Source organism: Pipra filicauda, unplaced genomic scaffold, assembly GCF_003945595.2.
Source record: "Pipra filicauda isolate LSUMZ 115617 unplaced genomic scaffold, ASM394559v2 scaffold142_size1944046_pilon, whole genome shotgun sequence".
Classification (NCBI taxonomy): Eukaryota; Metazoa; Chordata; class Aves; order Passeriformes; family Pipridae; genus Pipra; species Pipra filicauda.
This window is the reverse complement of record NW_024103907.1, coordinates 1,426,256-1,444,868: the sequence shown is the minus strand read 5'-3', so window position 1 is coordinate 1,444,868 and position 18,613 is coordinate 1,426,256. Positions and strand designations below refer to the sequence as shown.

Genomic DNA, 18,613 nt, shown 5'->3' with positions numbered 1-18,613 from the left:
CAGGGATGGCAACTTTTCAAGGGCAAATCAAATTATAAGCTTCTTTCTGAAGCTAGTGACTAAACATGGCCATAAAAAACTCAGCAGGGGCAGGATATGCTGCCTCTGGCAGCCTGCTGTTTCTCAGAATTTTCTTATCATTTGCAGTTTGCATGCATACAAGATTGACCCTACAGTCCTTTGAGAGGTTCCAAATTTAGTTGGAATGGGGAGGCAGAAGTCATTTCCTTTCACAAAATGCTACAGCGTGTGCCATTCCAAATCTCCTTGTATGCTCTTTGACAATCACACACTTGATTCTTGACCCTAATAAAGGTAACCAACCTAGCTGTGTGCAAAGCTGACTTGAGATAAGCAGCATACATTAATGAAAGAATTCCAACAGTTTAAGGCCATATTAGCGTGGTAAACTGCACACTCTGAGAGAATAAAGACATAGTAGACAATACTGCAAGGTCTGATCAAGGTTACAAACTACATACCGTTGTGTCACCTGAATTGCACTACTGAAGAAAAGCAGCCCTTATAGTATCACTGCAGTGTGCAGTGCAGTGTGTACATTTTTGACCTGGCTGTGTTGGTTAGGACACCAGAAAAAACACTTTTATTGAAGTCAACATAAATCCCCATTCTGAGATACACTGGTAGAACAAAAGCTCTTACCCCCTTCCCTTCTTTTTTTTCCCCTCTTGATACAAGCTGATTAGCTAATTTAATTTAAAAAAAAAAAAAACAAACACCTAGCTTTTCCCAGTACAAGCTATATCTGGTCTAGGATATTGTCAATGTAGCTTCACTGGTGGAGATAGAACTAAAACCTGGTAGCTATAAAAAATTTTTTTACAAATTGTGTTCACTTTGCTATAATAATCTTTGTAAAGTAGAGTTTTATACTCAGTGCTAAGGACTTACTCCAATATATATTAGTTGCACATTTCTAAACAGTAGGTCAGCAAGTGAAGAGAATGAAAATAACTTCATAAATCACTTATTGAAGCTGTATGAAAGATTACATCTGAGGTTTTACTACATTAAATATAGAAAGTTTTATTATTAATATGCTAACCACTTAATGTAAGCTGTAAGAACAGATAAGTGGCAGTGAAAATGGTGACAAAAAAACTGGGTCAAACAAAGTTTTAAAAAAAACCCAATCTGAAAATTTATTGTCAGAATAAACAATTACATTAAAACACAGTAATCAAACATAAGCCACTACAAAATAAAACAGACACTATCCATACAACTCACAAAACCAAAACATGTTATCTGACCCTGCAGGACCTTTGATTCTGCAGGCTGAATTTCATTCACTCTGAGCAGAAGTTAGGAGTGCCAATAACCAACAGGAGAAGGATTAAACCTACTCCAGCAGGGAGCAAGGACAGGAATTAAATATTTAAGAAACTAGGTGCCAAAAATATCAGTCTTTTTATATCTATTTTAAAATAACCAAAAGCTTTAGATGAAAAAAGTGATAAATACTGAATTTACAGAACTTTAGCTTTGACATGTTGTGTGCTAGCTTCAACAGAAATTGCCTAGAAGAAGGTATAGCAGAAAAATGTCTGAATAATTTGATAGAGACCAGTTTTATTGAGAATAACAGGAAATCTAAACGGAGTTAGCAACTTCAACTACTTAACCTAAACAAACAACAAGTATTTACAAGGAAACTTTGTTTCTGCACAAAGTTACTACTGGTTGTAAGATCTCACTTCCTACAAGAATGAGAATTAGCCAGCGGCTCAAATTATGCTTACACCAGAGTACCACACACAGGTAACACTGGTCTGAATGACAGCACTTTTAAAACATAAAGCGATGCCGCTGAAAAAGTCACACAACTACACATAAAATCTTATGTTGGCTATTTATTTTATGATGGCATGGAGATACACTGTTAGCTTGACTTTGTCAAGTATTGTAAATAATTACCACCTATTTTGCAGCAATTCAACAGTAAAGACTATACTACCAAGGAAAACCGGGAAGCACTGGAATCTCACTGCATTCTATAGAGCAAATGTTAGGCCTAGTTGACGAGATAAAAGTATAATCATACCCACTACCTATTCCTTTATTACAACAATGATAAAGAAAATGATGCTGTTTAATTTCAAATACTTGCCCTAATCTATAATATTTCACATACGTATGCTGCAAACATTCCCACTACATAGCACACCTCAGCAGGATCAAACAGTTCAATACTGTTTGCCAGCACAATCTCAAGAAAGGCTGCTTGAGATCAATTACAATGAAAAGGAATAATAACAGACAGTAAGGTTATCCTCTATTAATTAGAATGTGAAAAGCATCTCCATTTAACAGGATTCCACAAGCTCTGAACTGAAAGAAGATGGTTTCAAAACATAAAATAAAGGCGACACACTTATTTGAACACTCTGTTTTGCTTTTGACTATTTTCTATTTCTATTAACGAGAAGCTACAAGCAGCATCTAAACTGCTTAAGAGACTCGCAGCATGCCTCTTTGGCTCTATCACTCTATTCCTCGTTGCCTTCACAATCCAGTTCCACATTCAGCTTACCAGCCTTAATATTATGCTCTGCATGGTCAGTTCTTCGGTAGTTTTGAAAAGCTCAATAAATTAATTGCAGCAATATGGAATACAAGACATTTGGAGAACTAGCATCTCCAACAATCATTTTACTGGAAAACTGAAAAGTTCAAATTGAATAAATTGCATAGTCCAGCAATTTACTGTCTTCAAAAACAAATCAGTTAAATAAGCCTTAGACTTTTGGAGTTCCCCCCAAGAATTATTAAAAGTGTACTTGCAGGACTGTCCATGTGTTACATGGAGGCTACTCCAAGAGAACACAACAGCACCAGAACCAGATCACTTCACTCAACACCCTGTAAAAGTGATTACTTCCCACATTTAATACTTTTTATGCATACCTACATACACATCTACATAAGCAAGAGTTCTGTGCATATGTGAAACTGGTCTCAATAACAGGACTTTTTAAACATAATGCAATGCCTCTGAAAAATGTCACATAACTAAACATAAAAACAACAAGCAGACATGTTTCCAGTAGGATTTCTAGTGGAGTAATGGATGCTTTCCTTGCTAGGAGCTGTATATAGAAAATCAAAGTTTTAACATGTGCTGTACAAGGAACCAGGATTAATAGGCTAATCTATTTAGAAAAAATGCTTATTTAATAAAAATTGAGTGTTCTGAGAAGATGCAGCTTAGAAATTCTCCACAATTAAGACTGCAACGTTAAAAAAAAAATTCTTTGTTCTTGACTCAAGAATAAAGGTTGCTCTCAAGAATAAAGGTTGCTATTTATTGGCCTGTAGTTCAGTCTATTCAATCACTCTTAAGAGATAAGATATCACAGCATACAAACTGCTAAACTTCCAAAAATTGTTAGATATAAGTAGATGAATGGTACTGGGTACTGCAAGCATATACTGACCTCTTCCCCCATCCCACCGAAACCCTCTGGCCTACAAAACATTTAGGTCTTCCAGCCTTCAAATAATAAACCAACTCCAATTGACAGTAACTTCTTATCTTAAGGAATAAGAAAAGCTCACTTCCTCCGTGAAAAGGATGAAGTTGGGAAACACAGCTGTGTTTTGGAACTTGCAACAATTTTGTAAATAATAACCATCTGTCCTTGAACATATCCTTATGACTGTGCACTGATGCTCCAAGGGAAAATACACTTTAGCACAGTTTGGACAGAGTAAGAGGAAATGTGTGTCCAAAGACACAGTCTGGACAGAGTAAGAGGAAATCATTCTGTGCGATGCGTTTCAGACAAAGTATCGGTTATAAATGCACTACTTTTGCGAAATATTCTTTTTTTTAGAAGGAAAAAAGGTGCACGAGTGTCTAACAGCACCTGACGTACAGCCCGGGCATCGTGAAAGGAAGAAAGTTACCTTTCACCTGAAAGTTACCAGCAAAGCGCAGGGCTCAGCACAGGCCGTGTGCTTGTTCAAACGACCCGGGTCCACGGCTGTCAAGCGAACACGGGAAGCGCTCGGTGCCGAGGCAAAACCTGCCTTCTCCTGCTGCGGCGAACGGCGGAGTTCCCGCCGGTGGGGTGCGGCGGGCTCGGTGTAGGTGATGCGCTGCCGATGCCCAGCGGGCCGGGGACGCGCGTTACCTGCCGGACCACCGGGGCCGTAACGGCTCCTGCAGGACGGGGTCTGACCACTGCGGACCCCGACAGGCCGCCGACAGCCGCCCCCGGGTTGCGGCTCCCATCGCGCCGGCCCAGCCCTGCCTGTCGGCGGGAGCGGGGATGCTGCTGCCGCCGCCGCCGCCGCCGCTGCCTTACCTGAGCCAGGACTGTCGGGAGCACACGCGCCCGCAGGCTGTAGCACGCCGCCAGGCAGCCTCCCCCGAGCAGGAGGACGGCCCCGCAGGCGGGCGGGCGGCGCTGGCCCCGCGGGGGTCTCATCCCGGCGAGCCGCCCCCGCAGCGGGGCGCGGGCCCCCGCGGCCAGCGCCGCTCTCCACGCCGCCGACATCTTCCCGGAACACGGCGCGGCCGCCGCGCCGCGCATGCGCCGTGCCGGGCCCGAGGCCGGGGGGCGGCTCCGTCCCCGGGTCGGTCCCACCGGGGTCGGCCTGTCCCCGCTCCGCTGGCGGGAGCGACGCCGCCCGCACCGCCGGAGGGGACGGAGCTGGCAGAGAGGTAACCTGGAAGGAGGTTATAGCCAGCTGGGGTTCAGCCTCTTCCCCCAGGCAGCTGGCGACAGGACGAGAGTACATATCTGAAGCTAAGCCAGGGGACCTTTAGGTTGGACAAGAGCAGGGATTTCTTGCAATAAGGGTGATTAGACATTGGATTGGGCTGCCCAGGAAGGTGGTGGTTACCATCCCTGGAGGTGGTTGAGGAAAGACTGGACGCGGCACTCAATGCCGAGGTCTAGTTGACAAGGTAGTGTCCGGTCGCAGGATGGACTCGATGATCCCAGAGGTCTTTTCCAGCCTAAAGGATTCCGCGATCCTGTAACGCAGGCGGAGGTGCGCAGCAGTGACCGGCGCCATAAGGCCGCCGTCCTGCCCTGGAGTCGCGCCCTCCCCTCAGCCCCGAGTCCCCCGGGGCTGAGGGGAGGCCGCAGGGCCCCGCTCCCGGCCTTTCCCTGGAAACACCTCGAACGGAGGGGGGCTGCCGGCCCAGGGCCCTTCCCTGCGGGCTGTGGCTGCCTCTGGCCTTCCCCTGGGAAGGGGAGAGGGCCTGGCGGGTTGCTGGTGGAGGGGGGAAGACGGGCAGGGCAGGGCCAGGCGTTTGTGTGTGCCAGGGGAGGGAGCACCGCAGGCCTCCCTGGGCAGTGGGGAGTGAAAAGTGACGGCGCTTGCAGGGGCCCTCCGGCCCCAGGGTGAACCACACCCTGTGTCTCTCGCTGAGCTCACCTTATTCCCTGATGTGACTCTTGTCCCAGAGCTTTAAGCCGCTGCTAAGTACATGAAGAGCAACGGTTCGTGACTGGGGTTCGAAACCCTGCGGGAAGCCCGATGTACTGAGAGAGGCACGTTAGGTGAGCTTCCACAAGCAGGGCTGACCTCGCGCTGTGTGCTCTAAAGTTTGGGTTTTCTAGGCGTTGGAGATGTCACCTATGGGTGTGTTGCACGGTGTATGATCCAGACGAGAAAAACCAAAAGCATGAACAAGTTTAGAATATCCTTTTCAAGGGCGGAGTAGAGTTTCTCATGAAATACAGATAACAGAAGATGCTGTTTACAGAAACTGTCATGGCAGAGGTGTTCACTGAAAAGCATTACAGAACAATTTGATTGGCAGTAATCACTTGTGTCAAAAGAGAGCTATTCACTGTGCATGCTTCAGAGTGCTTTTTTCTCCCACTGCTATAGTTTTAACAAAGCTCTCTAGGTCTTGTTTAGATTGAGTCAGTTGGTCACACTCAAACATTAGTTAGTTGATCTCGTTCAGAAATTGGGCCATCCTGGAATTAATGCTAAGGTCATATGAAATAAAGCAGAGAGGAAGCTAAACAACATTTGTATGTTGGCAGTACAAGTATCTATGTTTTCAGACCAGTTCACCTAGTGACTCCGTGTGAATGTGGAAAAAGACTGGTGAGAGAATGGCTGCATGCAATTTCCTATTACTTCGCTATTTGGAAGAAGGCCTTCGGAAAGTACTCAATCTGTTTTAGCAAACTGTATCTTTCGCCTCTTTCTGATATGACAGGCAGTACTGTGTTGTCAGCATTACAAATGCTGTGGTACAGGCTCTGAAACATGGAAATCCTTTTTTGCCCGTTATCCTCTGATGAAAGGTGATAATCCATCAGTGCCACTAAAGTAATTTTGGAGTCATGAATTCAGTTTCATAGGTGGTAATTTCAGTCATTTAACTAATGGCATCTGAGAATTTATCCAGTCTTCCATTAGCATGTGTTGTCTGCTGAGTGTCATTCTGTGAAGTGTTTGAGACATCTTCGGGAATCACAGGACCTGAGTCCTTAGTAGGATACAAATCCTTCAAAAGCACCTTCTTTGGGGAACACAAATGACTGCTCATTGCAAAATCACCCAAAAGTGCAACATGTAGGGCAAATGGTTTCCATCTTCACATACTAATGTACATTGCAAAATCTTTTTCCTTTTCCCTGAAACCTAGTTAACTCATATGGGAAAAGTTTTTTTAAACCCCAGATACTGCAAAACATAGACGCAAAATCCCTCTGTCATTATACACAAACACATACAGCAAAACCTTGCTTCTGCAGAGATGCAAAACTTGCAGCAAATTCCTATTGCCTGTTTTTAATTCCCTCTAGACAGATAAAATATTTTCCATCCCAATTTTATAGTTTGACACAGAATATTTGTACAAACATATTAAAAGTACTTTATTTTCTGTGTCAACCAATAACCAAGCACTTTATGAATGCTGGCAAAATCCTAGAAACATTGTAAAGGATGTCAGAGTGATTTGATTTCTGAATGCCAGATCACTTGATGTCGAACACACTGTCACAACACAAGTAAACAGGTTTAGTTCATTACTCTGCCAGGCATTTTCAGTTTTTCTTTAAGTAAGAATAAATAAGTAGGTAATTTGTCTTTCCTCAGATGACATTCCTGACTGGAACAACTGCAGTGTGAATGGAGAGTTATCCTCATATGACTGCAAGCACGCAATGCTGATGTGGAAGTTAAGTGTCCTCAGCCACCCCTTCTCTCCCTGCAGTGAAGTCACCCTGTGGATGCAGTGTCCAGGAGTACAGAGCTATGGCTGCACTAATGTTGCTCACAGTTGTGTTGCTGTAACCGGGCTGGTACAGTTGTGAGTGCTAGAACATATGCCTAAATAGCTAGAAAACTCTTGGCTAGGAAGAGAAAGTCCTGTTTCACTCCTTGCATTATCACTGCAGGGTAGTTGATGACAGAAAGCAAAGCTTACTGTGGTCTATAGAAATAACACTGACAGTCTGGTAAATATGAGTTTCATCAGACAAACTGTGCTATGTGGTGACAAATTTAATCACCTACTATGCCCTGCAGCACTAAAATGTTAGCTCCCTTTCCCATCCTGCTCAGTTTGCTCTTTGGCTCTTGTAAGCAGAAATCATTACCTTTAGCAAGACATACCTGCTTTTTTTTAAAAATGCTTTCTACATGTTGACTTCAGACTTTGTACTAGAGGTGTTTGCATTGCTGAAATATTGAAAAAGCAAATGAAAAGACTAAGAAAATATTTTCTGAAATGTTTAAAATGTAATTTTTCCTTAAGAGTCAATGTTCCACTGAATAGTTATGTAACAATATTTAAATGCAGTCTTTTCTTGTTAGGCATAATGAATATAATGTGAAGCTACATCAAAAGACGAAAACATACTACCATGAAACAAACCCTTGTGAATCCTGTGATTCTTAGGAAATCATGTTTGGCTGAAATTTAAGTTTTGTTACAAAGTCAAAAGCAAAAAATTAAAAGTGCGAAGTAGACATACATCTCCTCATGCCTGAAGGTCCACTTCCACATCTCAGTGTCTTTTAATAGTGTTAGACCAAGTTCCAGCAGGGATTCACTCTCTGTTAGATCTCCAATCCTCTCAAGAGCATTAGGCTTAGTGCCAGCATTCATTTACTCTTGTAACAGCTTAAATTAACTCCTGTTACATTCTATCTAAACCCTTTCTTACAGAGTAAGAGTTGAGAGCTGGATTCAGTCACCTAGTCTGAGGGCCACCCATCATGCTTGTCCATCTTTCAGGATTTCAAGTGCTGCATAAGCTGGACCGAGGAAGGCGATGATCAGCCATTGGTAAATTGAAGGAGGGGCTGGCAAGCCATCTTTTGTATACATGTCCCTATTTCCTGAGAAAGAGCGTGGGGGTGGTCTGACTTATTTACTATAAGTACATCTGACAGTAAGCTCCAACAAAATGTAAGATTTGAGTAGGCTAGGCACTGTGCTAACAGTATTTTGATACTTTCCTGGAGGAGCTGAACAGACAAGCTAATTGAAAGACGGGAAATATCACTGCTTGGTTTTGCAGGTCAAGAACTGGCCTGTAGATTATATTTTGCCCAAGCTCAGATAGAAGACTGAAACAAAATGTCTCACAAAGCCAGGCCTTCTTTAGCCCCTTCAAAATTACATTGGTCCTCTTAAGAATATCACTTATATTTTACTTTAACGGACATGAGAGCAACCTGTGTGACTGTGATTACAAGGCAAATGCTCTGAAACAGGTAAGGATATAAGCACAAGGAAGACAAGTTTTCCTAAAAGTGATAACACAAAATAGGCACACTTAGAAAAGTACAGGGTAATTGCTTAGAACTGAACAGTCATTAAAGTTGGCCAGCTGATACCTTGCTCTCTATCCAGAGTCTCTAAAGTCCTGTACCAAGATCTTCATGATGAAGGCTGAGAGTTGGCTTCAGGGACTTCCGAAGCTCTTTTGTATTCTGGAAAGACTATTATTGGTAGAATATTTAGAACCTTTAAAGCTCATCTAATCCCCACCCTCCCTCCAATGAGCAGGAACATATTCAGCTAGGTCAGGTTGCTCAGAGCCCTTTTCAACCTTACCTTGAGTATTTGCATAATTTTTACCTATCCCTCTCCACAAGAAAAAAACCCCAAACAACCAACAAATAGAGGAGAGATCAGTTTCAAGGAAGCTGAAATACCTTTCTCTGATGAATAAGTTTTAAGATGACAATGTGCTGTTAGTTTACAGAAAGTCCTGTTGTTTTGTATGCTTTCGAGATGATGGAAATGGAACTAATTATCACAGTCAACATTCATCCACTAGTAAAACTGAAAATAAATGTGAACATTTTGTGGCTAGATAACACTGTTCAGTCATAAATAAGAGTTCACAGCCATCTTTGCATTTAGGAGTACACTATAAATATAGCTTATCTTCAAATATTTTCAACTTGGTGGAGTTACTTGAAAGCTTATCATGATAGAGTCCATTTAAAAGGAAAAGAATTAAAATTTATCTAAGATATGTGTCCCCAAATACCTCTCATAGCATTCATTTATATTGACCTTTCTAACATACTGTCTTCCCACACTCTTTGTATATAGTTAGCTGAAAAAACACCTTGCTGGCATTTGTAAAAAGTTCCCTAAAACTTCATAATTACTTTTTTTCAGTCAAGTTTAAAAATCAGAGAAAAAAAGTTAAAAGCAAAATTCTTACTTTAAAAAAAAAAAAAAAGTGAGAATGGAAAATACCAGTAATGTAATTGGAAAGATTTTAAAATACAGTTTCTAAGTTGTCAGCGACCTTTTTGTGATAAATATTTGATTCATCAAAGAAACGTTACGCAGACTTTTAAAACACTGCTTTTATGAATAAATGCAGGTCAAAAAATAAAATAAAAAATGCAGGTCAAAACTGATACTATCTTGTGAAAGACTATGCATTTTTTTTAATTTGAAAAATATATTTGCTATGACTTTCCACGTAAGGCTGTAGGTCTCAATTTTGTGACAAGTTAGATATATTATGCCTAATTTTAAGCATTTTGGAAAGTTTTTTGTCTGAAGCAAGACTACTTTGACTGCATAAAGTTAGCTGTATACATAAATCTTTGAAGAGTGGGGACTTTCTTGCCATTAGATAAGAACTGTTGTTCAACTTCTATTTTATCTTTTAAAGATAACATCCCATGGCAATTTTGCAACAATAATAGAAGTTCCCTGAAAATGCTTTCAGTAATGGAATTACGTTATGTATTTTAACTGTTAGATTTTCCTCCTTTTTCCAACTGAATAACTTATACTTCATTTTTCTTCCCTTCCAAACATTCTTTTGTGGTGTTGCTAGTGCTGATTAAAAAGGTAGACCTATATCTAAGAGAAATCCTATAATTTTGACTTTTTACCCATCTTTTTATACACATACCTATGTGTACATATTTATATATGTATTTTGCCTATAATATATTAATCATAGGTTTTCCTGAAATCATATGTAAATATAAAATTTTATTGCAGGGACTTTACTGTATCTCAGGGTGCGTTTCTTCTCTTTTCTTTCATTATCTGAAATCAGTGTGAGCATTGCAATCAATTTTAATTATACCAGTATTTCACCCTGAGTTTTATAGGAAGAGCTGGCAGCAACAACTATAGTTAAGGTTGCTTAAGACTTTCCACTGTATAGATTCTGTACTTAAAAAAGAGAGAGAGATAGAAATTGTACATAAGAGTACAATAAAACATGTTAAGATTAGCAAAGTTAATTTTATCTGTGTTACTTGAAAAACTAGAAGGATTTATTAGGGACTCTGACTTTATATTTTTAAATGCAATGTGACTGAGACTGATATAATTTTAAATAATTATTGTTATGAAGTTCAAAAAATACTATAAAGATGGCAAAGACATTACTTCACAGTATTACTTAAGAAACAATTATAGAATTATCAGTATTTTAACCTGTAAAATATTTTTAAAATATATGTGTTCTGGAAATGTTGAAGTAGAAAATGTATCATATACCTTCTTGTTTCTTTTCCCAGACCACTCTCTAAAGCTACTATTAATAACACGTTGCAGTACTACTGTGATTTATTAATGCAAGTTACCTTAATTATAACATCTTTAATACTGCTGAAGATGGTGAATTATATATAATCATTTCTATGAAAAAGAAAGGAATTATAAAACTCTAAATTACTGTTTTCTGTAATGTATTCCATTATTTCAAGTAGTGTTTTCTCCTTTTGCTCACAATACTATTTATGAGCTTTGGTTGCACCTACTTTTGTGTAACAGGGGAAGGCATGATTATTTTTAAAATATGTATGTTTAGTTGTTTAGTAACTAAACTTAGTATAGGGTCCAATCTAAGCTAATAGAACGAGTGTGTGGTAGACACATACCTTCACTATAAAAGATTCTGTCATCCTCTCCTAAAAGATTTAAAAGTCCTAACACAAAGTTCATTGTAGTCAGCAGAATCTCTTTCCATAGGTTTCTGCATTTGGCAGTTGCAGAGCTGAAAAACAGCTTTGCTATCTGTGTAAATATTGTGGGCAATCTTGGTATATTTGCTAGTGAGGAATTCCTCAGTCTGTAGCTACATCAAACGAGACTGTTGGATCCACTCACAAAGACTGAGTAATAGTGGCATTAATAAAATCTCTGAAGGAACTATGGACAAAGCTGCTCTTTGGGGAATGCTCCCCACTTGGCACCATTCAGGCAGGAGCTGTTGGCTGAGTACACCCAGAGAGGATTTCTAGTCCATTACAGAACCCTTTTCTAAAGAAGGGAAGTATCTTGAAGGACCTTGAGGGAGTTGGTACTCTGCAATATTTGAATTGCATGTGTCCAAGGAGGCATAAGCTATACAAAGAGCAAAAGGCTGAGATAGACAGACTGTCTCATGTTCACAAGGGTTAGGAAGTCTCCTGTTCACGTGACATTTACAGTGCTTATGGGTCTCATGTTCCCGCAGCTTAGGTGTAGATTCTCTGTATCTGGTCTGTAATGGAGAGATTAAGTTGGAGCAGCCCAGAGCACAGCTAGAACACCTGCATCATGGGGGTTCTGGTCTCTGAGCTCTCGTTTATGTAGCACAAAAGATGTACCCCTACAGTATTAGTAGGATCCACAGCAAAACAGCTGTAACTTAATTTCTGAGGAAAGGAGACTGGTGAGATTAAACCATGTGCGAAGGAGGTTTTCGCTGATAGGCAGGAGTATGTAAGACATGGCTAAGACTCATCCCACTAAAAATAAATGTGTACATACAGGTTCTGCACCTGAATTTATCACCTTACGCTCTCACTAATGGGGGGAAGTGTGCATCTCTGCGTCATGATTTGTCTCATTCCGAGATGGGTGTTTAAAGTGGCTCAGTTGAGTCTCAACCAAAGAAATATCCATATCACTCTTTCTGGCTTTAAGGGGAACTGAGATAATTTTTATTCAGCTGTAAATATCTGTAAACTGCTTTTCTTTTCTGCTTATGGTTGCTGCAGAGATTCTTGAAAAGGAACTCTTGCAGATCTGGATATCAAACTTGCTGGGCACATATGCTGTCAGAGTTGGCAACAAAAGAGATAGTCAGTTTGATTATGGGTTGCCACCCTGATGACAGATGAAAGCAGGGATGTGTTACTTCAAGATGCAGCTGAGGGAAGAATGTCTTATTGCTGTTGCATGGGAAAAGTTGTGATATCCTCCCTCCCTGCGTACTAACTTGTTACTAGGCCTATGAACATCTGTATTTGGAAGCACTGGAATTTACGTCTTTTTTATGTCTTGACTTGGATGAAAAATATGTATATCTTCTGTCAGTTCAGACATTACTCCATCGTCTTCTGCAGAGAGAGCTTGGAGAGAGCTCACAAAGTTAAATGATCCAGTGTTCTGGAGGATACCTGCCTACTTGCCTGTGGTAGTTGAAGGCACTTTAGAGTGCTTGCCTTACCGTGCTAAATTGCCCCTAAGATTAGCTGGGTGGGGCTCTGTGAGAAGGGAGAGGGTGACTGATGACTATTGTTCTCCACAGCAGCAAGATAAACTGCCATTTTGACTCAGAGGATCTGAGGTCAGTCAGAAGCCTTGAGAAGCTCCGGGAAGCTGGCACCAGTGAAGAACTGAGGACCAGCAGAGTCTGTAGGTAATGTGCCGGAAACCAGGGACTATCCATGGCGTGATCTTACCCCAAATCTACCCATGACAGCGATCTGTTACACCTGATAACATCTCAGCACCCAAAACAGCCCACTGCTATTACCAGGCCTGGATTGACGAAGTGGAAGGCAAGCTTGAGGAATAAGTATTGCATTATTATATTGAATAAATGGTAGGCTAGCAGTTGTTGTTACAGATTAAGTAGGGTCTAAATGACTTAACACCCATGGAATCTCTGCTTGTTGTCTTCTTCTCCTCTTAGTCTACTCTCCACCTTAATCTCTTTTTTTATAACCTCTATTTTATTGTAAGTAATATTGTGTGCATTCAGCAACTAGGTTTACTTGCTGATCACCATAAACTCAACTGCCACTGGTAGTTGGGGAGGTACCAGAATCCCTCCAGGGAGAGCCACAGGAGACTCTGCTGCTCTGAAAGGTTAAGGTACCTCATCAGGAACTAGGTAGTACGGCATCTGTGGAGGGTCACTAGAGCTTGATTACCTTGTTTTTTGTACCATGGACTGCATTAGCCTGAAATGACTTGTCTAAGATCTTAAAACAAGGCAGTGACAGAGCTGGAAATAATCTCTGAAGGTAAATGCTATTTGTAGCGTATTTTCTACCATTATTGCTTTTTTGGGTGGTTTCTGGTTGATTACTGCAAATTAAAAAAATAAAATAAAATTTCTGCATTACTGAACTTTTGGCATCCACATTCGATTTTAAATCCAAGGATGTCTGTGTCTGTCTTATGTCACTACTGATCCACTTTCTTAAATCCACCTTACATGTCCTACAGAAATGGGTTTAGACCATAAAATCATCTGTCCTGCCTTGTCCTGTGCATCCTGAAGTTACAATACTAATACTGTACAAAACACAAGCCTATTGTCATAGAGGTAATAATATTAGGTGTTAGGCTTGTGAATACAAAGTGAGAGTTTATACTGTTTTCTAGCAAATCAGAGGAATGGTGAGATGTTTACTCACAAAAGGTATCTTGCCTGGTTTCTCCATACTTGATACTACACTGGCAGTTATGAAACTAGAAATTACTGCTGTGTTTTTACACAAAAGGAGAAATTCTGCAAGAGAAAATTTAATGCAATTTGGACCACTTTGTAGTCTTCAGAATCTGCCACATTTTCCCTGCCACCCAAATTATTTAAATTATAAGTAGTTTTGCAAGGCTGTTAGTATTATTTTCTCAGCTCACCCAAAGTTTTTGCAAGACTTATTATCTATGATGAATCACAACATCTTTTATTCATATAGTTATAAGTGCATTAAAGCTGTCAGGTATAATTTGCCGCTTTTTCTTCTTTTGATTCAGCATGCTTTCTGAAAAGAAGCTAATTTAATAACTAGAGAATCTAAGTTTTATAATCAAATTTGTTATATTTACCAGACCTGAATTTCAGAGGGGATAACATTAAAAATCTGCTCGAAAAGAGCAGAATTGCCAGTGGGCATTGAATTAGCAGCCTGAAAAATATCTAATAATGTTGTGATCAAGAGTGTTATGATGATGAGAGAAGAAAGAAGAAGAATTCCGTTTGTCTTTATCTGTAGCTTTTACATATTGTGCAAACTGAAATGAAGGTTAAAACCTCAGCCCAAAGCTTCAATTCAGGGGAAAGAGTGTTCTGGTTTTAGATTTTTTAGTGATTTTCAGTGTGCCTATATAATGTGGTGCTGCAACTCTGCCTACAAATCTCTAAATTACTGCTAGAGAAGTAGATGCTGCTGTTTATGTGCATATACGAGCGCTTGGCACTGTACACTGGGTACCACATGTAATCCCATGAGTTCTGCATCCAACAAATTTCTGCTGAATTCTGGATGAGGTTTGTGCTTGGAAGGCTTCTGGATCAAGGTTTCCTGTCAGAAAGTGCCCTATAAAAGGCCTGTTCAAAACGAACAGAACAAAAACCCAACAAAAGCAAGTCTTTTCCTGTTGCTCATGTTAGTCTCCTCTGACTCTTGGTCCCCTAACCCTCTTAACCAAGTTTGTGGCACAGATGGTATTTTATTTACAGATATAGGTTAAGACAGCCTGTTATTTTGTGATCACATTAGTTTCATTTGTACTGTGGAGATTTTTAATTCCCAAAGGTGCTGCCAGTTTTTGGGTACACAATTTAAGTTTAAGCAGAGTTTTTGTTTTTCCCAAGGACTTCTACAGACGTTCAGATATTTAAAATATGAAGTTGTGGTTCTCTTTGATTCATCGTCTGTTAAAGAATGTTGGCTGTACTAAAACTGGCAATGAGGCTAAACAAGAATAAAAAAGAAGTATTCCAGAGAACCAAAATATGGTAGAGTCTTTGTCTTCTGAAGGTATGTTGCCACTTAGCAAACACTGAGAATAATGACCACACAAATACAAACAAAGAAAATTCAAAAAATCTCTGAAATTTTGCTTAATATTGAAAAGCTTAATTGAAGGAAGATCTCGTGTTTTGAACATTTCTATTGAGCTTTTTGCGCAAAAGAGATTGTATGGATGTGATACATCATTGACAGGACACAGTAAGTCAACTGTTCATCTGGCTCTGCTGTAGCTCCAGACTTGCACAGCTGAGAATGTTCCCATCTGGAGGGGAAGGATGATATATTAACTCCATGCATTTCAGAAGATGTGTGTCCTACAATGCAGAGGCCTTGATGCTGAAGGTAGTTTTGACAAAGAATTTGTGGCACAGGGGCCATAGCTGATACAAAGATACAGGGTTTAGCTCTAGAATTCCATATTCTTTTAGTCTCTGTTTTACACATATAGTTCTTTGAGAAATCTCATAGTTTAAGGATGACAAATTTCTTAAAAAAGTTGAAAAGGATCAGATTGTTAGACAAGAACACCTGAATGAACTTTTCATGGAAGGGTAGGAACAAGACCAGATGTCGTAATACTCAGTGCAAGGTCACTAGGTATTAATATTATTAAGGGCAAAATGCTAGAAATCTGCACCAAATGCTCAATGATTCAGAGCTTGAGGACTCCGTACATGAATATTTCTTGCTTCTGTCATCAAACAGCCACACCAAAGCATGACTAAGATGAAAGGCAAGGCTGCAGTGGAATTTGAAGCTGAGATGGCTCCATACTGAGAGCAGAACTGGAGATGAGATCAAAGATGATTGAATTGAGTTGATTGCACCTTCCTGAAAAGGTAAAGAAGCGGGAAAGTCTAAGAACCTTTCAGTAATTATAAGCAATTAGAGGGAAAAAAACAAACCCCAGAAGACGAGACGTAAAAACAGCTCACATGACGTTGCAATCTCATAGTTTATGTTGTCAGCAAAAAGAGGTTGGATGAATTTCTGCTGACTCGGCAGTAATTGCCATGCGGCAACAGTTAGTACTGTTGAAATGCTGGAACTGAAGGGAACCAGCTAGCCTGTAGTGACTGGGAACAGATGTCCTCCGAAGAGCATGAGACAGCATTCTGCAATGTGAGAGAAATCTTTGCCTGTCAGTCTAAACTGGTGACTAGTTTGGTGGACTGGGACAAGTATCTCTCATGAGATAGGAATTTTACCTTTTTCCTTCTTTTGTGTCACTAGATACCTCGTCTGGTTCTCAGTGGAGATGTAACAGTCTAGTTTTGTAAATGCAGCCTAATGGACTTTAATTTTTAGCAGTTACATATATTCTAAATATCAGCATTAGGGCTAACAGGGGTGCCTGCATTTGTGGATATATTCAAGGAGTTTAATGTCAGGAATAGTTCCTCTCCAGCTTAGTGTGAATTAATGTTTTGTAATGATCTGGATGTAACTGACCTTGAGTTGAGCAGTTTATATTCCGTGTTGGATTAAGAGGGGTTAAGCTCATGCAGTTCTATACAGTTGAGCAGTTTTAACTGGAGCCACTTGTGTGAATCTCGCCTCAGGAGGTTTGAGGTTACTGCCTAATATTTTTGGCCAGTGGACAGAAGTAGGATTTGCATTTTCAGCCTGACAAAGATGGCTGAAGTATCGAGGGTCAAAGCAGCCACAGTCAGCCCTGAGTCCCCAAACACACAATAGCTGCCAGCTGTACGCCCATGCTACCCACCTAAAGTGAAAGGGAGGAGTCAGACTGCTCTGTGTGATAAGGAAAAGGAGTAAAGACTCTGATCTCTGTGCTTAAATGCTGTTCAAAAGATACAAAAAATGTATCATTTTACCTTCTACTCAGGAATAGCTTATCTAAGAACTACTCTTGAAAGGAATTGCTAGAAAGGCCAGTTACAGGCAGAATTTAGTACTGAACTTTGATATGTTCTTCGTCTCATGGTGTATATTGATTGCATGCTGTCTTGTTGCTTGCACCAGCTTTTCTTCTCAGTTTTCTTAAGAAGAATCATGTGAATAAAAAGGTACCGTGAATAAAAAGGTACCATGAATAAAAAAGTACCATGCTTATTAGCCTTCGTGGCAGCTCATGTCTGTTCTCCATAACCTGGCAGGATTACCCCTGTGACTACTCAAATACTCTAAAGCAAAGATCATAGCTGTATATTCTATGAAATAGGAAACCTTCAGTGATTTCTGTGAATCCCATGAAATAGGAAACCTGTAGTGATTTAGGCTGGGTTGACATAATTTTCAGAAGGGCTAAGGAGGTATGAAGTGATGTAAAGTGATTATTTTAAATTTTCATGTGAAAAAAATACCACAGATTAATGGAAATGTAATCTCACTACAAAAAGATGAGGCCAGGAATTTAAAACAGCCAGGAGCTTAAAATCAGGCACTGAAATAATTATCCTTACTTAGGTCATAAGTAAATAAATAGTTAAAAGACATTGAGGAGTCACATCAACCCCATGCAACGCTATAGATTGGAGAAGAGTAGCTGGGAAGCTGCCCAGAGGAGAAGAATGTTGGGGTGCTGGTTGACAGCAGCTGAACATGGGCCAGCAGTGTGCCCAGGTGGCCAAGAACACCAATGGCACCCTGACCTGTATCAGCAACAATGTGGCCGGCAGAACCAGGGCAGTGATTGTCCCCCTGTACTCGGCACTGGTGAGGCCACACCTCGAGTGCTGTGTTCAATTTTGGGCTTCTCACTACAAGAAGGACATTGAGGTGCTGGAGCGTGTCCAGAGAAGGGTGATGGAGCTGGGAAAGGGTCTGGAGCACAAGTTTTATGAGGAGCAGCTGAGGGAGCTGGGGGTGTTTAGCCTGGGGAAAAGGAGGTTCAGGGGGGGAACTTACTACTTTCTGCAACTACCTGAAAGGAGGTTATAGCCAGGTTTGTTTGGTTTCTTCTCTCAGGTAACAAGAGACAGGATGAGAAGAAATGGCCTGAAGTTGTAATAAGGGAGGTTTAGACTGGATATTAGGGAAAATTTCATCATGTAAAGAGTTGTCAAGTATTGGAACAGGCTGTCCAGGGAAGTGGTGGAGTCCATCCCTGGAGGTATTTAAAAGTCATGTAGTGTGGCACTTGGGGACATGGTTTAGTGGTGGTGGTCATGGC

At 40.6% G+C, this 18,613-nt stretch overlaps 1 protein-coding gene and 1 long non-coding RNA gene across 5 annotated transcripts in view; one reads left to right on the top strand and one right to left on the bottom strand.

Moving 5' to 3' along the window:
• MICU2 (mitochondrial calcium uptake 2) overlaps positions 1-5,476 on the bottom strand; it is a 145,642-nt gene extending 140,166 nt beyond the window's left edge. Inside the window, exon 1 of one of the 2 annotated variants that reach the window (XM_039378658.1) lies at positions 5,413-5,476. Coding sequence is in view for 1 of the 2 variants with exons in the window: in XM_039378657.1 (XP_039234591.1) it covers positions 4,332-4,559 (228 nt within the window). In the remaining variant the exon portion in view is untranslated. Of the gene's footprint in view, positions 1-4,331; positions 4,575-5,412 lie in introns of those variants that run through there. The other variant, XM_039378657.1, reaches the window with a different exon arrangement.
• LOC120322690 lies at positions 4,311-18,158 on the top strand. Of its 3 annotated transcripts, none has more exons than XR_005562528.1 (3): positions 4,707-5,537; positions 7,099-15,483; positions 16,183-18,158. It is a non-coding gene; the product is annotated as an uncharacterized LOC120322690 (long non-coding RNA). The 3 variants fall into 3 exon arrangements; XR_005562526.1 differs by lacking the exon at positions 16,183-18,158 and having other exon boundaries at positions 7,099-8,293; positions 13,017-15,457; XR_005562527.1 differs by lacking the exons at positions 4,707-5,537; positions 16,183-18,158 and adding an exon at positions 4,311-4,690 and having other exon boundaries at positions 7,099-15,457.
• Positions 18,159-18,613: the final 455 nt, after the last annotated feature.